Source organism: Idiotropiscis lumnitzeri, chromosome 11 (genome assembly GCF_059441095.1).
Source record: "Idiotropiscis lumnitzeri isolate Australia: NSW breed Sydney's pygmy pipehorse chromosome 11, RoL_Ilum_1.0, whole genome shotgun sequence".
Lineage (NCBI taxonomy): Eukaryota > Metazoa > Chordata > Actinopteri > Syngnathiformes > Syngnathidae > Idiotropiscis > Idiotropiscis lumnitzeri.
In genome coordinates, this window is record NC_142401.1 from 8,638,871 (window position 1) to 8,659,813 (window position 20,943).

General features: G+C 42.2%; 1 protein-coding gene across 1 annotated transcript; it reads left to right on the forward strand.

Moving 5' to 3' along the window:
* The first annotated feature begins 5,922 nt into the window (after positions 1 to 5,922).
* On the forward strand, positions 5,923 to 19,659 carry LOC148327232 (fidgetin-like protein 2). The gene is made up of 3 exons (XM_088309025.1): positions 5,923 to 6,079; positions 7,135 to 7,349; positions 16,340 to 19,659. The coding sequence occupies exons 2-3, from the start codon at positions 7,325 to 7,327 to the stop codon at positions 17,482 to 17,484; spliced, it is 1,170 nt and encodes a 389-aa protein (XP_088165151.1). The 5' UTR covers positions 5,923 to 6,079; positions 7,135 to 7,324; the 3' UTR covers positions 17,485 to 19,659.
* Positions 19,660 to 20,943: the final 1,284 nt, after the last annotated feature.

Here is a 20,943-nt window from a genome sequence, read left to right on the forward strand (position 1 = left end):
TCCCCTTTGCCTAAAAAAAAGCAGATTTAAGTATTACCTTTATTCACACTTTCTTGTCAACTAGTTCCACTTAGTTGCACTTTGAATATGCACTCATCACAATTTTCTGCCCGATCACTGACTCACGATCTTTAAAAATAATGATACTGCATGGAGTGGTTCTCAAGCAAAAATGAACACTTTTAGTCAGCAAAAGAGGACAAAGGCAAATTTTTCCAGGCCTCTGCAAATGGAGAAAATATCGGGGGACAAGATCAGTTTTCTTTCAAGGGATTGACTAAACTTCCAAAATTATCCATTTTATCAATCAGTGATATATATATATATATATATATATATATATATATATATATATATATATATATATATATATATATATATATATATATATATATATGGATGGATGGATAGTTTTAAACAAAGATGAACTTTGATTTTAAAATATATTGACCAATAAACAAAACGCTACTTTAAGACACTTTTTTGTTGAGAGGTCTAGAAGAGGGATGGAGGTTGATATTGAGTTTTGAAACAGTTCTGTTTTTTTGTACCACTAGGGGGCAGCCACAATCCTTTCAAGAAAATTGGTTCCCAGACTCTGGGAGGTCAAATCATTCCAATCTTGTCCATGTCTTGCCCACCTAACCAGCAGTATCTCCCTCCATATGCTTCCCTCTTCCCCCGTTTCTGCGCCGCCCTCCCCCACATTTGATCCTTGAGGTGAGAGCAGTGCGCACATCTGGAGGTGATCCTCGCTGTAGAGGAATAGCCTGTGGGAAGGCAGGCCTACCGGGTTAAAGATGCACAGCACCCTTTATGTAGAACTAAATGTGCACGCTGAGCCCGAGGGTGTCATGTGATCCCCACTCTCAATACTGATGATTACAAACAGCTGGCGGGCTGTGGCCTCGGCCAATTGCATACGAGGTTGGCTGTGACATCACGGTGGAGGGGTGGGGTGCAACAGGACATTTTAGATGGCTTTTCACCTTTTGAGTTTAAACAGACACCAACAAAGAGATGTGACCGACACTCGTGTTGCTGCAAGCCTCTTACATTCAAACTATCTATCTATCTATCAATCTATCTATCTATATCTCTATATCTCTGTCTATCTCTCTCTCTCTCTCTCTCTCTCTCTTTCTGAAAAAACAATATTTCGCTGTTAGTAGCTAGCTAGGTATCTATCAATCTATCTATCCATGAAAAAACAATATTTTGCCCTTACTTCAAAGCGAATGTTCGGTTAGTTCAGCCATATTCATCATTATCACCAGTTTTCTGCTGGTTGCATTGCTTTCGTGAGGATGACAACTATTCATGACGTCACACAACATCAAGAATTGAATATTATGCCACGTTCAAAGACAACAGCTAACATTGGCGCATGTAGCTTGGCTCCATCCTAATGATTTTTCTTTTGCCTCTTGTCCAATGTTGGGCCCAGTGAGCTGTGGTGCTCCTTTCTCAGTGAACAGTGGCAGCGCTGGGCTGTCCCTCCCCTCCATCAATCTCTGTCATAAATCTGTCAGGCAGAGAAAAAAGGAACTGCTGAATACAGATTTGTCAGCAATTAATCTAACCTCTATTACTAGGCTGGGATATTGTGTCCTCTATATCGGAGAACAATAAGCCACTCTTAACGTGGAGCATGGCGATGCTAGTGTGTATGCGATTAAAGGAAAAGAGTACTCTTGCAAAGAACAAGGCTGTTTTGTAGATAAAACACTGTGATTCAAAACTTCCTTTCGCCGTTTTCCCTCCTCAGCACAAGTCTTTGCACATAAGCCTGCCTGCTGTCGTCTATAATTGGAAATCATTGAGACAGACCGGTGCCATTAAACCTCGAGGAGAGACAGAGGACTTGGCAAGTGAGTTCAACTAATTGACATTCTGCACTTGACGATGGGAAACGTGTACAAGGAAGACATGGGCTTTATTCCACACACGTGCTGCTGACTGCGCACGTGTGTTTAGATTTTTTTTCAGAGTCCATAATGTTTGTCATCCACTGAAACTTCAAATGACACAATCAGAACATTACCATTAATAATAGCCTTATAATATTGTTGGTGTCTACTGACGGTCATACAATCATGCTAAACTTCATTAGGAACACTTGCACAATGTAATTGGATCAACTGCGTTAAAATTATTTTAGGGAGTGGAAAACAGCTAATCTCCTTATCCACAAAACCTGTACCAAAAATGTGGATCATATGAACCGTACTGTGTGTGAACAACACTGTCCAACCCTTAATATGCATTTATGCACTTTATATATTTAATGTTTATTATTAGAGGTCAGAAACCGTAAAATACTAAGATGATTAAAAAAAAAAAAAAGAAAGCCTTGACATTTGACTGCAGTGACACAGTGGCACATTTCCGTTACATTTCCTCTTGGTTTATCAGGTATCCTGTTCCTGTTTGCTCGCTTCTTTTCTTTTGTTGTCGCACATTTCACCCTTTACATCAGTTCACGTCCAAACACAGAGCCGGTGGGCATGACATTTGTGCGCAGGCGGTCCAGTTTAAAAAAGATTTGTGTGACGTGTTTAACCCCCTTCTCACCCCGCGCACACGAACACGCACGCCCCCTATTATAATTACTGGGACAGTTCAGTGGAGCAGTGGGCCAGAGCTCAGCTGCTGGAGACAGAATTAGAGTGGCAAACAGCTGAGCTTCTCCAGGGTACTATCATGTGACCTATCCCACCCACAGGGCCAAAAGGACCAAGGGTAGAGTTACCATGTGCAGTTTCCAGCATAGCCTTCTGCGTGTGGCGGTACATGTGTTCCAAGTGCGTTTGCAGCACAAGATCCACACCAAGCAAAGTGCTGTGAACTCCAGATTGCTGATTGGTCGAGCTTCATCAAGACTACACACTCTTTTGTAGCCTGTATCCCCCCCTCACCCCACTCAGCTTGTTCCACTGACCCGCTTTGGGCCACATGGCGACACACGGAGGTGTTTCTTCTGTAACAAGAGAGCACATCTGGAAGCTTCAGCTCAACGCTCCCTTATCTACGATGAAAAGAACAGCCCCCTGCAGCACATTGTGCGATTGTTTAGATGCATTGTTTCCTTCCCGGGAAAACAACAGTGTGGCCTTTTTTTTTTTTCAGTGTCTGTCAGCAAAGCACGTAAATGTGAACGGTCTTATGGCAAGCCAACACTTCCAAACCTTCCAATGGCGTCTGTTCAAGTCAAAGTGATTTTGGACTAGAGCATGACATAACAGCCCCCAATCAGAATCAGAAGCGATCCTAAAAGAGTTGTGTCAGTAATGTCATTTAGCAATGACGGAAGCGTGTTTAAAATAACATTGATGGGGTGACGGACTGACGATGACAGATTTGGTCATCTTGAAATAATGACAGACGGGTGGCCCGACCGCTAGCAAATGACATTTTTTACAACACAATTTACTGATGCGCCCACCTCTGTGGTTTAGACTCACACACTAATATAATGTGAAGAGCAATTACTGATTAAATTTTGGCTTGACTTTGTGCGCATCTTGTCAGATGACCATGTTTAGAAATATGAAGAAAATACAGATTTAACAGACTGAATGGGGGAAGGTATCGTCTGTTAGAGCTAATTGTACTTTTTTTTGTTTGTTAAAAAAAAAATGTACTTTTTGCTTGAAAATACTGTTCCAAAGTTTTAAAGTTTATTCAAACTTACCCTTTGGCGCTTAATGACGCATTTGCGCTTCCTATTTTCACCTCTCTTACGATTAGATGCTAGATGAGGGCGTTACAAAAAACAACTCTGTACTGTACCAAAAATGGCACGTTTGAGAGCCTTGTACATGAGTACTCCGTGGCTAAGATATGAATAGGTTGATAAAACGCGCTCTTTTTAAGCTGCATGATGCTAAGCTAATTTCCTTGCTTTCATTACTTTGGATACGACAGTCGCCCCTGCTAACATGGCCGCCACTTTGACATGTGTTTTAGCCTGCTCTAGTGCACTGTAACTCTTGTTTATCTATGACGAGAGCAGCGCAACCTGGAAACATGTGACCTGTCTGTCTGTTCATGACCTCTGGTGAATTGCGGCCCTTTCTGCAACTAACAGATTTAAATGAACTGTTAGTTAAGAAGGTTCCGTTTTGATTGAACACAATTTGTTAAATTGGGCTTCCACTGTATGTTAGAAATCCCTCTGATGGCACGGTGGTGGACCGTAAGCACCTCCGCATATCAGATCTGAGTTCAAACCTCAGCTTTGGTTTTACTGTGTGGGGCTTGCATGTTGTCACCGTGAGTTTTCTCTGACTCTTCTCACACGTCCCCAAAACACGCATGTTAGGTTCATCGAAGGCTGAGGTATAAATGTGAACGTCAATGCTTGTTTGTCTAAATGTGCTCTGTGATTGGCTGGCAACCAGCACAGGTTGTACCACGCCTCTCAGCCAAAAGTCAGATGGCCTAGGCTTCAGCTTACCCGTGACCCTAATGAGGATAAGCAGTATAGAAAATGAATGGATAGATAAATCCCTCTTTCACAAGTAATATTTTTAGTGGTGGAAAGTATATTAAATTCAGCACCAATCACAAAAGAAGAGTATAACTACGTCCTTGTGCAATGAGAAACACTATTAAAATTAAAACCCCACAATGGTTCTTTGATACTGGAAAAAAATCATCTTTTGAAACACATCTAAATTGTGTGTGTGTGTGTGTGTGTGTGTGTGTGTGTGTGTGTAAAAGTTATAGTTCACAAAAACAAATTAAATAAACTAATTGTAAAAACAATTTTTAACGAGAATTATTTTTTAAAACGGAAAAGTCCTTTGTGTTCGTCCTTGTCAATTAATATCATACCTGAGCTTTTGAGCTTCGTGTATGTATTTCAGTATTGTTGTATGTCCATCAAGAAGAAGGTCAAACAGCCATTTAAAAATTGTCATTTACTTTACTTTATTACACAACAGTGGCTTTTCTACTTAATACTCCTGATATTTAAAAAGAAAAACTAAAACTAATGCTCAAAACTAATTTTAAAAAATAACTGAACAATAAATACTAATAAAAGCTAACCTCATCTAAAAAAAGTCCAAACGAAATAAAAAATAGAATGAAAAATCCCAAACTATTATTACAATTGTGTGTGTTGTGTGCGCGTGTGTGCTTGCATTGGCCGAGAGCCTGGTGTTGTGTGTGCAGTGTGTACTGCTGAGCCGTGACTGTTTACAGCAGAGTAACATGAGGAGTTGCCCGGCTTGTCCCGCCTACACCATAACTCTAAATGCAGAACCACAGCTGTGTTTCCACGTTTGAGGCGCTAAGCAAAATAGAGGACACGGGCAGTGTGGGGAAGACATGAACAAATGGAAATGGAAAAAAAAACAGTGCCTTTCCATATATGAAGGGGAATGGATGGTGAGTTACAGGTGAGGAAAATTAACCCACATTCGAGTCAAATGTTGGAGGCCAAAGCTGGGGTCATTTGCTCTTGCCCCGTGCATGTGTGTAGGGGGATGGGGTACATCAGGAATTAGGTAATATTGACATGCTTGTTGCGACCCCGCCCACCCAACAATACGAAGATCAATGCGACTGATCAATAGAAGTCATTGACAATAACTGAACTTCTCATGTGGTTAGCCGAGGAGAAAATTCACTATTTTTCAATCGTGTGTGTCCCTATTCATGCGCATCCGTCAAAGTGTTCCAAAAGATAGCGCACGCGCACACGCACGCGCGCATATCCATATTTATGCACTGCAGGGGGAAGCTGGCTATTCTCTTACATAGCATGATTGGTCATTTCTCTCTCTCTCTCTCTCTCTCTCTTTTCCTGCTGAAATAGTTTTAACAAAAGAGGGGGAGGGGTTGTGCAGTTGGGGGAGGGGATGTATGTGTTGCTCTGTTGTCACTAGGCCAGAGAGGGAGGGAGGCTGAAGGGCGATCGAGGGAGTGGAGGAGAGAAAGATATGGTCCCAGAAAGGAGTGCACACACACATTCGCACACACGCTTCACACACTCTCGGGCTCCCTGCTTGTTTTGTGGAATAGTGGATTACTTTTCAAATATTTGGCAAGCAGATGCAGGCATGATCAGGTCAGTAGTCATTCGCTAACTTGAAGCAGTAAAGGTCTCGTCAGCTCGGAAATGTTCTGCTCTGTCTGCGCTCCTCATGTGATATGATCTCTCCCATGTGTTGTGGGATTCCACTTTACATACTGTTGTTTATTCCTCCAGCAGTGTGTATGGCGTTCACCAGTTTGCCCCTGTGGAGGTCAAGCCAGGGGAGGGAAAGGAGTTGAGACTGTAACTGTTAGTTAGTGCTTAATCATGTTTAGTACATTCTTCAAAATGACACGTCTTGATTTCCTTGAATAAGGCTTGGACATGGGAATGTGTTTTTTGATCTTGTTGTGTACTTTGCGGTGCATCTGCTCATTTAAAGGATTAGAAACTTACCTGCCGGCTGACCGTGTGGTTTTGTGCTCAGATTGGGTTCCGTCTGTTTGAGCATTCAGCGGGACAGAATTGACAGAAACCGGAGGCAGCGAGAGGGCAAGCAAAGACAATGCCACTTTTTTTGTTTTTTTATTGTTTTAGAAAGCAAACAGCAGTCTTCCTGTTCTTCCCTGGGGACAGCATAAAACACTAAGTGGAAAAAAAAAAAGCTTAACACACAAAATGCGATCAAATTTGTGTGCACGTCTCTACTTATGCCCATTTCAACCTCTAAAAATATTCGAAGGATCACACCATTAATTTGGACTTCAAACCTTTTCCTGCGCATGGGGACTCAATTAATGTCAGAAAACTAAAACCAATCATCCCCAACATTTATCTCTACTTGTGTCCACTTCAACTTCTACAAGTATTCGAATGATCGCCCGAATTCATGAGTGTTGAGTTTTCCTCACCATCGAAAAAGCTTAACATCATTTGATGTCAAAAAACTGCGATCGCTGTTCGCCAAAATGTATGTGCACATCTCAACTTAACTTCAATTGCTAGGTGATCACGGCAACTTGTTTTACGCTTGCACTGAGCATTTTAAACATTCCTCCTTTCCTATAATGACCTGCATCAAACTAATTTAACGAGCCGGTCTCTACGTGTGTGACGTCTTCTGAAACTGGCCTGTGCGCGTTCCTCAGGTGGCCGTGTGTCCCAGCTGCCTCGAGGTGTGAGATGAACCATGGAAAGGTGCGGGGGTCCGCTCACTAGCCCAGCTCGCATCCGCCCAAGCGACTGCAGCCCGGGGGGGTCCTGCGGCATGCAGCGGTGCTCTCACTAGCACCAAGTGGACCCGGTCCTGTCCTCCTTACCTGGGGCCAGGGCAGCAGAATGCTCAGTTCTGTCACCCCTTACAGTAAGTTTGCATGAATGCATCCAAATGGGAAGCTTTTACGACGTGTGCCTAAATGGGCCAGAATTTTTTTTTTTTTTTTACATCATCTGTTTTTGACCGTTATCTCATCCTGTGGCAGCAGAGGACAACAAGGGGGTCATCTGGGAAGTCCTGTAGACAGGACAGACATGCTAATGGATTTTACAGCTGAGTCTCCAGACTTTGCATTGAGGAATTTCACAGAAAGTGTGCAGCTTCTCCTCTTTTTTCGGACCCTCCGTGCGAATATGTCCCTCGGACAATAAGATATCTGTTCTCACATTGGTTCACAACAACAAAACATTTGCTGCTTTGTATATAACAATTCCTTATTATTCCAGCGGAGTAGGTTCTTTACTGTAGTCAGATTAAAATGAACAACTATACTTATTTTCTATGCATGTTTAATCCCATAATCGGTTGTGTTAATCAGAAAAGGTTGCTATCCAGCCTGATGAATATGCTTCTATTGATTTACTGGACTATTGATTAGGGGCTAGCTTTAACAGGATTACATTGCTAACCTGATTGGAATAATGCAACAGGAATTTATTTTCACATTTTCGCAGAGTAATGCCAAGGGGAGGTGAGAAATGTAAGCTGGTCGAAAGCACGGGAGGAGGGCCTTTTTTTAGGCTGGACACAAGTCGTACTAGCGTGCATCTGCCACATTCCTCCCTCCAAAAACGACTCACATCTACTTGCTACATTTCTTCTTATTTGATCCTTTTTTTTTTTTTTTTTTTTTTTTGATCCTCCACTTCTGTTTTAATTGCATGGTTGAACTTCTTGTTTGCACCACTGTGCAACCTTGAAGAATCCAAATTGGACGTCTAATTACCGGTTGTCTTTATCGCAATGCGACATCAAGAGAGTGATGTTAATGTAGCCAACTTTTAGTGTCCAGTTACCGGGGTTGAAGCGCTTGTGTGAATGTTAGACGGATTGTTAGTAAGATGGTGTCAACAACCTCTCATTAGCCCTGGATTGAAGCACACATTAACATGGCCTCCGCCTACACATGCATTCGGCTTCGATTACAATTAAAGCAGCTTGTTAAGCAAATTGTAGCACATCTTAGGTCCTCATTAGGTGTCATGGCAAAGACTTGGTTGTGAAAGGAGCAAAAAAGAACACAGTGAAGGGCAGATGGAGAGGACGTGAGGAGGGACTGGTCAGCTGCAGCCTGATATATGAGTGGACACAATAAGCAAAAGGGGGCCAGGCCAGCCTCTGCCACATGTGAGCGTGTGTGTGCGTGTGTTTGTGTGAGAGAGAACTGAAGGCATGGGGGAAGGGAAAACTGACCACACAGGCTCGGACACAGTCGTCTTTTACAATAGTGCAAAGAGAAGGAGGCTGCTTTAAAAAAAGAAAAAAGGAGGGAAATGAAGCTCAAGTGGAAAATCAAAGCAATAGAAAGCAATATTAATTGCTATGAGCTTCATTTGAGCTTGTTTTAGTGCAAACGTTCAAATGATTGAGGTGTGTAAAATCTCATTCTGACATATTACAGTGGATTCTGGCCTTTTCCCCTCTCGCCAAACCAGCTCCTTCGCTTACTCGGGCTCTTCAAGTTGGATTTGGCTCACCGATTACGTAATGCAGCTTGCTTTACTCTGCAAGCAAAAGGAGATAACGCTGTATTAATATCCCGAGCCTTCCATTGGCGTGCTCGTTATGGCTCGACACAGTGGTGTCAAGTCTTTAACTATCCCAAATGAGCCGGTAATGTGCAAATTAGGGCGGGAGGTGGGGGTCATTTATCAGCACTGTGTGCAAGTACAGTCCCCCACTCTGTGGAAGTGGACAGTTGGTGCGCAGTGCATGGACAGAGCGAGGATATGTGCTGTGTAAATAGATGGCAGGTTAGATTCCTGGCATTCCAGCAGCCTGACTCATCTGAAAGATGACCAGGAGTCGCTCTGTCTGTTTGCCAGGCGAACACTACACTGCACCAAAAGGCGCACTTCACTTGTGCAAATGTGCGTCCGGTCGGAAATGGAAGACTTTGTTTATTGGGAGTGGAGTATAAGCAACAACAACTCCCGGCGGCTGTGTTTTTTTTTTTTCTCCCCCCCACTCCTTTTTCCACAGCCACTTCTGATGCTTCACACAACCCCCCAAATCCTATTCCCTCTCAGACCCTTCCCCCACATCTACTTTCATCTAATTAGCCCCTAATTACTCAAACTGACCATGCAGTGGACTGCGGGTCCAGTTTGCTCCTGCAAACATCCATGACTTGCATAACTTATGTTCCGCTGAAGAGGAATTGTCATTTTGATTAACGTAATTACCTGATTGCGCTTTTAAAAAAAAAAGGGGGGGGGGGTTGCGTCACTTTTTGTCGATCCGTTTCATTGAATCAATCACAGTAGTTGGACGATTTCATTTAGTTGAATACATGGATTGGTGGGAGAAGTTGTATTGATGACTGCTATCACTCTTGCTGAGGTCAGCCTTCCAACTAAACACATGTGATGGTGTAAGTGCAACTCTACCAATTCATGTTAACTCTTTTTGCTTCTCCTGCCTCAACATGTTCTGTTATCTTCTGTAGAGTTTGAAGGCACAGCACTGCTCGTACTATTCATACTTTTAGATCTAGTACTAAACTCTAACTCTTACTATTTTCATTTCTGGATACAGCTCTTGGGCTTAACTTTTTAGTTTTGAGCAACATCATCCACTAAGTAGTAAGAACAAATTCAGAGGTTCATATTCTCTGGTCCAGTACTGAAGTGTTCTCGAGGTCAGTTGGCTTCAGCGCTTCCTTTGTTTTTTTGTATTTGATTATTTCAAAGTACCAACAAAGAAGCTTCAATACGTAATCTTGCAACAGGTTATACAGCACTAATTCCAAAATAAGAAAGTGATACAATAGCAAGTCAAATGCAGATGAAATAGTAACATGAAAACTTGGCTGATTGGTTAAATAACCCCCACAAAATTACGAATTATTATTTTTTTTTTTTTTACCTTTTTTTATTTTTTATTAAATTACAAAATTATAAACTACAGCATGCATTAAAGTAATTATCACTTGTGAAATGATTTAAAAAGTTGATTTAAAAAAAAAATATATATTTTTTTTTTTACCTGATTTGGGTATTTTGCACACTCGTGCAAGTGGCTGAAGCATGGCACATTTAAAAAAAAGAAAAGTGGGGGGGGTTCGCCGTTGTGGGTGTGAACTCACCCTATTTGATTTGGAAGCGGCTCACTGATAATAAACAGTCTTGAAAATGATAGGATGGGTGAATATCTATACTGTTCAGAAGTGAAATGCGCTATATAAATAAAGTTGTATTGTTGTATTAATTATCAACAGTCAATTTATTTTAGTGTATGTACCGAAATATTTAACTGTCTCTTAATTAGAGTAACTTTAGTATTGTCCGCAATATGTAGGTATAAGTCAACAATCATTAATAAAAGAACAACAAAAAAATGAAAAGAAACCTCTAACAGGTTAAATGATTAAATATTCACTTCTAAAAAGAATCGGCCATTACAAGATTGAAGCCTAGAAAATTATTATATTACATCACCAGAAAAATTGCATGCCGGCTTGTGAGCTCTATATCCAAGAACTGAAAATGACCACAGCACACCAGGCACCATTTAGTTCAAGTTTGCTAAACCCTGAGTGTGTGTTTCCCTTGAAGGCGTCATCCATGTGCCCATAGACGTGTGATGTGCATCAAACTGGCAGTACGACTGTATGATGATCACACTGATTAAGGAAAGCTGTCACAGTACCAAGCCGGCTTAGTTCTCATCTTTGTCTGCTGCTAAGCCAAGCGTGGCCAAGAATGGAGGGCTCTCTACAAGTTCCAAGCCAACACCAGTTGCTAGATTAGGGCCGGGGCTCCCTCACTCATCCCTCCTAATTCCTGGGCTAACCCACACCAGCCCCCCACAGCACACCCATACATACCCTAATACCCTCCCTCCGACACAGATGTCTGATGCTCCAGCACACATCGGCACTTTTAATGGGTCACTGAAATGCACAATGGAATACATTTCACTTGAATTGGAAAATGAGCGGAATTGAGTGTGAAAGTGCAGCTGCAGGAGTTACATGGTATCTTCATGGTGTAGGTTGATTGTTTAGAAAAAAAAAAGCACCGATTTAATGTCTCTTTACTAGACTTCATACAGATCTGATCGTCTGGATCGGATCGGTACGCATTTTGCATTTTATGTAAAATCAGTGATTGGTTGTAATAATTCATAATTTGCAGATTGGATCAGCAAATTACGACATTACTGCAAACATAATTTTGTTCACTACAGGGAAGTTCTTTGTTATTTTTTTTATGTTTTTAGGTGTTTTAATGTGTGTTCTAATTTACTGCTTAGTTATATTACACTGCATGTAAAGTGCTTTGTTACAGCTCCGGCTGTTATCAAATGCGCTATATAAATAATTTGAATTGTATTGTATTAGGTATCTCAGCATATACAAAATCCGTTAGATTACTTTCCCAATAAATAATTAAACAATTTGGCAATTTTTTGGTCAGATTAACTCCCACCTCCCATGTTCTGTGTATTGAATATTTTTCAACCTTGTGGAGACCAGTCCGTGTTGTTCAAATAGATTGCATGTATTGGTTTGTCTTCTGATTGCATCGGTGATCAGTTATCAGTTAGCGTTTTTTTTTTCCAAACTTGCTAATTGTGATCGGCTCCAAAATCGTGATTGTGTCAAGCCTACTCTTACATATTGATCAGGCAAGAAACAGCAACCTAAAGATTATGCAGCTGTACGTGCAGAATCTAATGAGGTTCAATTCAAGATGTGTATCAACAATTTTTGCCTCCTGTAAAATTATAAGGCCCAGTTTCGATTGTCAGCAGGTCTTTGTTACGATAACCGTTGTCATGGCGATGTTATGAATGGTTTTTACTGTATTCTAAACCTACCACTAAATGATTTGCCTCCTGGTCACAGTTTGAGCTAAAGGGAATTTATACCTGGCCAACAATTACCTTTTGCTTGAATTGATTGTAAAAGGTTCTGTGCGAAGCATTCGTTTACAATTAACAACCACATCAGTTCTAAAGAAGTAGTCGATTAAAATGCTCTTGATCATGTTTGACGTGACCTTGAATTGTCAGAATCTAATGGCCATAATACACGTGACGAGTGATAATAACTGTCAAAGACTCAATGTTTAAGTATTTTAATCAGTGTCTAAATGGTCATTTAACGCCGTTAATGCTCATCCCTCCAATTGTACTGCTGCATGATTAATATTTCCACAGCGCTTGTAGACATGTCTCACAATTACTTGATGGAGGTTTCAAGCCTTCTAGTGGTACTGGTGATGTCTTCCGTTTGTCTGGTTAAGTGTCAGATTGTGACACTAGTCAGATAAAGCCTGTGTGCCTAATCCTTCATTAGTCTGCTTTCCCAATCTGCACACACTCCAACTCCATCTCCCAGCATCTGAGCTCTGTGATCCACTCCCAGTTTTTTGCATTCCATCCTGTTGAATTTTGATGAGGATTGCCGGTCGCGCTAGATTACTCTGGTCAAATTTGTCTTTGAATCGATTATGGGCCATCTGCTGAAGACCAGATAAGAGTAGATTTAAACTATTTGAAATCTGTGAGTGTCGGTACTATGCTTTTATATCCATAGTTGCAAACTGAGAAATTCAATGTTAATCACTCAAAAAATATCATGTATTGCCGCATATTCCTCCCCAACACACTTGTGTTCTTTTTTTCTCTGTTACCGCTACTAAGTTCCTGTTTGGAGTTTGCATGTTCTCCCCGTGCCTGCGTGGGTTTTCTCCGGGTACTGGAGATTCACTCTGACGCCAGTGCACTACTCTCAGAGTGTGTATGTGTTCGGAGAGTCACTGTGTGCTCTCCTCTCATTAATTTCCAAGCACAGCCTGTGTTCTAAACCATCAGCAGCTCATGTTTGAACTGTTTCCATCTGAATTGCCTGTCGCACTGACAGATCGTAGCCCCAGTTGGAGCTTCTTGAACGAGCACGGTGCACTCTGATTAACCGAACAATTCTCTTGAGTTTCCGAACAGTTGGAGTGACCCAGTGCGCGATCTGATCATTTTTTCAAACGTGCCCAAGAGCTCGTTGTCCCGTAAAAAGAATGTAGCCTGAAATTCTGTATTTATTATTTCATTTATTAAGTGAAACAAGTGTCAGAAGGGTATGGACCGTGTTGCATTTTAAAAGAAGCACTCCCCCAAAAAATAAATCAAATGCAAATTAAAACTACAAAAAAATAAATAAATAAATAAACCTCTATTTTGCGGAAATTGACCAATTGCGGTGGGCTTGAAACGTATCGCCCGTATATCACTTGTTTGTGTACATTTTTTAGATTATTCCGCCTGTGTATGGGTCACCGCCATGATCAGGAATTCCCTAGAGTGCTGGGATTTCTCCGATCGTGGGCAGGGCTTCTGATGGCCAAGAGCGCCGCCATCCTTGGATTGGATGAGCAGGATTATTGGGTTGAAGGATCATTTAATTTAGGGCTCAACATGTGGAGCGTTTAGAGGCCCATCTGGTGGTCCTGGTGGACATGTGACACAACCGGCACTAATCTGCATGTAGACAGCGTCAAAGAAGAATGAGCATGTGTGTGAGTGTGTGTGTGTGTGTATTTATTAATGGCCAAACTCAAACATTCCCCACTGCAGCTGAATTCCTTAAAAAAAATGCGCTGAACAAGAAGTGGATTTAGGACCGCTCCCAAGCTCAAACAAGTTGAGCACTTTAAGACCTAGCAACTCGTGCATATGTCAACATTTTGTCTTTCTCATGCATGTACAATTATTAATTGGATGATTAACATAAACATACTGTATTTTCCGTACTATAAGGCGCACCTGTATAAAGCAGGAAAAAACAAAAAATAAAAACCACATGAAGACTATAAACCGCAGTTTTCTCTTTTGAAAAAAATTGTTGTTTGTACATAAACAGATTGTTAAAACAGTGCCTTGAAACGCGGCAACAACTTTGCTTATTAAAACAGAACAGACCCAAGACAAAAAGAAAATCTAGATTTATTTAGTGTATTTTCTGAACTATAGAGCGACCCCTACAGGTGAAAGAAAAATCCACAGAAAAGCTGCACCGTTGTATTAGCCGCATGGTTCAAAATCTAGGAAAAAAGTAGCGGCTTATAGTCCGGAAAATACGGAAACCTCCTTGCTCGACATGAAAAAACGGGAAAAATTACTAAATGAATCACAACGTAATGGCTCAATTACTCAATTGACCATGAATGGGACATTTTATAAAACAAGCACAATAATGTATCAGTAAAACATCTACAAAATCTTAAATAAGGCTCAAGCAGTATAATACATTTACTTTTTCATGATCATTCATTTAAAAATCATATCGCTCTCCTTTCCCTCTAATGGATTACTCCATCATACATCCTCATCTCAACTGTTAGCGTCATTACAATTTTTGAAATATTTTCTGTAGTTTCCCTGAAACAAAAATGTTCATCTGCAGAGGAAACTTTATGGCACTCTCAGAAGCCCCTCTGGGCCCGAGCCTTGGGTAAGTACAGATTAAAATACTCGGCAATGTGTGGAATGTCAGCCTAATGGTAGTCATGTCGACAAGGGCGGAAGAAACCAGTCAAGGCTCCCTCTTCTTGTGGAAGTGTTTCGAATCACACAGGAACATACTTTTTGGACTTCTGAATCAAGTGCTTCTGTCTGCATGCAGCATGACAAAGTAGTTCGGTTCCCCGCTACAAATGACCCCGCCCACACTCGGCCCCCTGTCCAGCACACCCCTGAGGTTTGGGCCGAATTAAATCATACGCTCAGTGGGGGTGGTTTTGTTGACTAGGAGACTCGCTTAGCGACAACAATGGCCCCAATGTGAGAGAGGCAAAGGCAGAGGACAGAGCTGCGGCCAATGGAGGCTTATCGCCGTGGAGACCAGGCTCGGCGCTATGTTGGCAGCTTCTCATAAAGATTAGGACAGTTGCCCCCCCCCCTCCACCCTCCTGCCTCAATGAGGTGGTGTGGAAGAGCACAGGCTAAGCGCTGACATGATGTGATGCTCAGCTAACCAGGGTGACTCTTTGCTTCCTAATCTCCTTGAGAGCAAAATTGTAATATGGACAATTGAATCCTGCTGGAATACATTTATGGTGGCCCTCTGAGAGTTTTTGGGGGTGCGCAGAACACATGTCACAGTTTGATGTGGACCATTTACATTTTTCTACAAACTACTACGACTTGTTTTTTGCGCCAAATACATCAGTATGTTTGTGTGAAGGGATGAACTCTGTGCACTTTGTAAGTTTCTTCTCTAACATCGCTTTAGTTGACATCCGCTACTTCAAATATGACGGACAAGTTAACGGCAAACTCCACTGTGTCTGTGAATGCACATTTATGCTAACACATTCACAATTGTAGTTTTTTTTAATAGTATTGTTACCAGTTTGAGCCTGGTGTCGATTGGCTAAACTATGAAGCTAACTTAGCTAGCTTAGCTGCATCTCTTCGTATTTGTTGTGTCTTATCTTTATGTTGCTAACCTTCCACGTTTCCATGAAATGTAAATGATTCACACGTGCACATTGGTACTCAGGTGTGATGTGTACCAATATAAGCCACATACTCACGCAGGTATTTTTATCACCAGACTAAAAGTTGTACGGTAAAAAAGTTGCGTTCCAACAAGCAACTGGACAACATTTGTCATGTATCACGTGACCGAACGCAAAAGTTCAAAACAATAATGACTGCTTTGTTTAAATTTGTCCATCCGTTTTTTTAAATACTACTAAAGCCTATTCCAGTTGACTTTGGTCAATAGTCGGGACACACGGCAAACTGGTTACCAGCAATTCTCTGAGAGGGAACAAAAACACGGGCTGCCAGTACCAAAGTCAGGCAAGTGTTTGTGATGTCAATAAAACTAAGTGTAGCGTTCTGTGCAGGTCTATTGAAGATGCACTGGTCTCCGGAGCACACCGCCCCTATATCTCAGTGGCCTGAGCAGCACCTCGATGTCACCTCCACGACTTCACCCCCGTCAGTCCACAAACATGAGCCCTACGCCTCCGCCGCTCGCCGCAATTACCCTCACACAGGTTACCCGTGGGCCAGTGACGACATATCAGCCCTTACCGCTTCTTCTCTTCTCAAGCGCTATGCGGAGAAGTACTCTGGACTGGAGTTGCCCTACGAGCGTCCCGCTTCAGGGGCCTACCCAGAGCCCGGAGCTTTTCTGAAGACTGAGTCGGAACCCTGGGCTCTTAGCCAGGGCATCGAGTGCTACCCCGGTATAGAAGCACTAACCGGCACCAAGGTGGGCTCTGGATCCGCGGGCATCGCGACAACAGGAAGTGTGACCGTCGTGAGCAGTAACTTAGCCTCGGACCCGGGCTTCAGTGCTGCTGGCTCCTGCGGTGCCCCGTCGTCCCAGGACTACCCTCCGGCATACAACAGCACCTACTTGTCTTCAGGATACTGCACTCAGCCAGGCACAGCACTTCCCCCTGCTCCTCTTCACACTTTGCAGGCCGCACCCACTCTCGTGCCCAGCTATAGCGCCAGCACTCCAGTCTACAACTACCCGCCGGGCTGCTACCCCCAAAACAGCCTCTCTTCCAGTTACAGCCACCCCAGTGCCTCCTACTTACCTCCAGGGATTAGTGCCCCTACCCCTCTGGCCCCGAGACCCACCATGGTGGGGAGCAGTTACAGCTACCCGTCGCACAGCCTGGGAGGGGGCGGCGAGGGCGGCGCTCCACTGAAACGCAAAGCCTTTGAGATGGGAGAAGACGGACAAGAGGGATCCGAGGTGGAGGGATCACGCTACAGAAAATACGGCAACGGCCTCAACAAAGGCAACGGCCACGGCAACGGCTACGACATAAGTGGCTCCGGTTCAGATCCGCAGCCCTACAAACCCGGGAAGGCCCTCATGTCACCCCCTTATCGCGGAACAGGGGATTACAGCCCCCCGTCTGGCCTAGCGGTGGAGAATGCCACCGGGGAACGCGGCTTTCCTCATCAGAGGATGCCCATGAAGATCCCGGCATCCCACACGCGAGCCGAGGATCCCCCCGGGGGCCAATGACGACGCATTTGGCTTTCAAGAAGATTCCCTCGCGCTTGGCACCAGAGTTTTTAACCCCCAAACACTTGCAAGTATCCACTGAAACGTTTGAATATCACTTGCAACCACAAGAGGGCACAAGATTAAGGTTGATTATACCTCATCTTTTTCATTATCCAATGTTTTCCCAAAGATACACGCGGGCATTTTATTACGCGAGCTCAAAGTATTGTTGGAGCATTCTCTACATAGATAAAGAAAGTCGAAATGTATTCTTCTCTCAGGATCTATTTATTCCTTTCTGCTACTGTGGCAGCACCATGGAAATGTTGCTTTTTTTTTTCGAAAATGGCATAAATATATGTGGCCGTGAGTATTACCAGGCCCGTGACTGCAATGTACTCGAGCGGCCCGCAAAGATAATTTTCTGACCAAAACGTAAAGAAAGCAATAATTCAAAATGTGAGATTGCCGTACTACTTCAGCACAATCATACAGTAGCTGATCAAGAGGCTTTAGGAAATGAATGTTCCTATACGTGCCCCCTCCCCACCCCGCCCCCCACCCTCTTTTGCTTCCTGCCTCTTGTTTCCAACCTGTTCAATGCTACTGTTATCCTGTTTATACAAATTATGCTGCTTCTACAAAGCTGGCCTTTAAGTTGTTTCGCACAGGATGGCATTCCTGTACATTTCATTTTTGGCAGTAGACTTAATGTATGCAACTTTGGGGCACGTTGTTTACATGCAGATGCTGAAACGTCTACAAGAATCCATCTTATATTTTGTCTTAACTATGAGCAACAATCATGCGACATACTGCTGAACTTAATGCAATGGAGCGCCTGTGGTAATACGCACACTGTATGCAAAATGGGCCGGCTTGGATTTACTTTACTGATATTCATTGTCTATATTTTTTTGCCTCTCGAAACGAAGATTTCTCGTCATTTTATTGAATACTCAGGAAGAATTATTGTTACCTCAGAATGATGATGAATACGAATGTATGTTATTACCTTTGGAGTGCTTGTTGGGAGCCCTTTGGAGCAAAACTGGAGCTGTCGAAAAGAAAAAGCATACTCTGAAATCTTCAGGGAATTTACAAGGCCTTTGACAATAACGGTGAAAATACATACGCACACACACACCTACACACACACGCACACACTGCTTTGTTGCTCTGGGAATCAAAGTGGCGATATTGTACCAGGGCCTGAAAGTTGAATGTAATTCAGAATTTCTTTTTTTTTTTTTTAGAAAGTACAATACATGCCATAATATACATCGATGACATTTTTAGAGATATGAAACATATTTTCTTCATGTATAGCTTCCCTTCTAGATTTTGGTGGCGAGATGAATGATGTTATGTGTTAGTTTATGTAGTTTGCAGCAAGGCGAACGGTTTCATGGACAAGCCGCGCATGATGGATTACTGAAAAACAAACACGCTTCAATATATGTTCTCTTTAGGTTTTTCAAAATGTCTTAATGTCTAAGTGTTTGGTTTCTGTTTTCTACGGCATCTTATTGCTGAATTGGCAACCCAAGGAAGGAGTTTTATTGTGACAATATTGCTTAGTGCCATTTTGTTAATCAGCAACAATGAATTTTAGAGCATGACCCTTATTGATTTTTGGATTATGGTTGAAAAATGTCTTTAATAGAGGGCACCAAACGTGTAGAAGATTCAATGTGGGGAAATTGTATCCTAAAGCATCACATTTTTTCCTGCCTTAAACAAATTCAGTTCATGCCGTTCAAAGTGTGACATATCGTCACACCGCTTCAAATTAAAATAAGAGATTGAAAAGGTGTTACACAACTAAACCCCAGTCTTTTAAAAAGTATTTAAGCGCTTAGCTCGAAGAATTGAATGCTCTTCAGTGTCACGCGAGCAATATGCCACGCAAACTGTTGTTCTCATTCAGCAAGTTTTGTTCCAACCCAACTGGATTTCCGTCTTATCTTCTTTTTTTGTCATTGTTGTATCTTGTGCATTCTCTATAACCATTTCTACCTCATTTTGAAGACATTGTACATGGAAATATTTATCTCATGTCCTTTCATATGACAGATTAGGAATTTTGACTTGTTATAGTCTACCTCAGTAAAACTTTCACGTCATGAAAATGAAGATATCGTACCTGCACCCCCCCCACATAAAAATCTAACTTTTGTCTTTTTTGTCTAAACCAAAAATGTTTGACGTTTGAGTGTTGTCTTTCACTAAATGTACAATGTTGACAACTACACGTGGCCCTGGTGTTTTGTCTTCTACAGCTTCTACTACACGTTATCATAACTTGTCAGCACAGATCTTATTCCTGCGTCGATCTTTTGTTGAGAGTCGCGAAAGCCAATCAAATCACGAGTTGGTGACGGTGAGGCCTTCTGGCTGGCCTTACGCTGAAGGTGACCAACGCGTTTTGTGATTGGATACTCACTCGTGAGGGGGCAGCGCTATGCGGAATCAACACACCCGAAAGTCACGTTCAAGTGACTTCGTTCAAGTAGGACTTCACTGAAGGCCTACATGGGAAATGCACCGCCCGCCACTAATTTCATCTAGTGTCATAAGAGTCAATTGAATCATAAGCCTTTTCAATAAACACAAATGGGGAAAAACTAAATTACTATTTCAAAAAAGGCGTGTTTTCTTTTTTAATCCAATTCACTTGGTCATTTGTCGCAATCTGCTGAAATCATGGCAGCGTTCATGGACTCAAACGCAGAAGCAAGATAGCAAGTATCACAGCGACACCTTCAGGCTAGTCTCTGTAAGTGGGTGTTTGTTTAAAATGCCACTTGAGGGCGCTAGAGACTTGGAAGACAGTGGACGATGGTCCTCTTGAGTTTTATGTTGTATTTTCTAAGGTGAACAATGACGTCATACAAACGTGAACGCTCCGTGAAAGTCGGAACAGTCATTTGAATAAATTCCTTTACAACTTACTTTACGCTATTCAAAATATGACAAATTTCATGTTAAAATATTTCAGTGGAATCAATGCTTATTGCGGTCTGTGGCCTTCCCCTCTTGTCTTCCTCCTGCAGATACAAAGAAAACCCAAAAATTCAAAATGACAAACGATGACCTGACAACATTGCAACTATTGCTGATATCTTACAAAGGGCCCATGAGTGACATCATTTAGGATTACGTCCGTACACGCTATTGATATGATCTCATACACATCAATTAGTCCCATTTGACAGGTTTGTTTACCTGGTGTGTCAAATTTATGAGACATTTTTATTTTCATGTCAGATGGACTTTAAACACTTTGTGCATCATGATTAATTTATTGCAACAACTTCTAGTGTGCACGACTTGGCCACCACGGAGCAGTATAATGCATTCATGAAAGCAAACGAAGAAGACTTTCACAACTACTATGACCTAGTGAACTGCAATATTGGCTGTTTTGGGAGAGAATAAAGTCTACACAGACTTATTGTTTCGTTCCATTGTCTG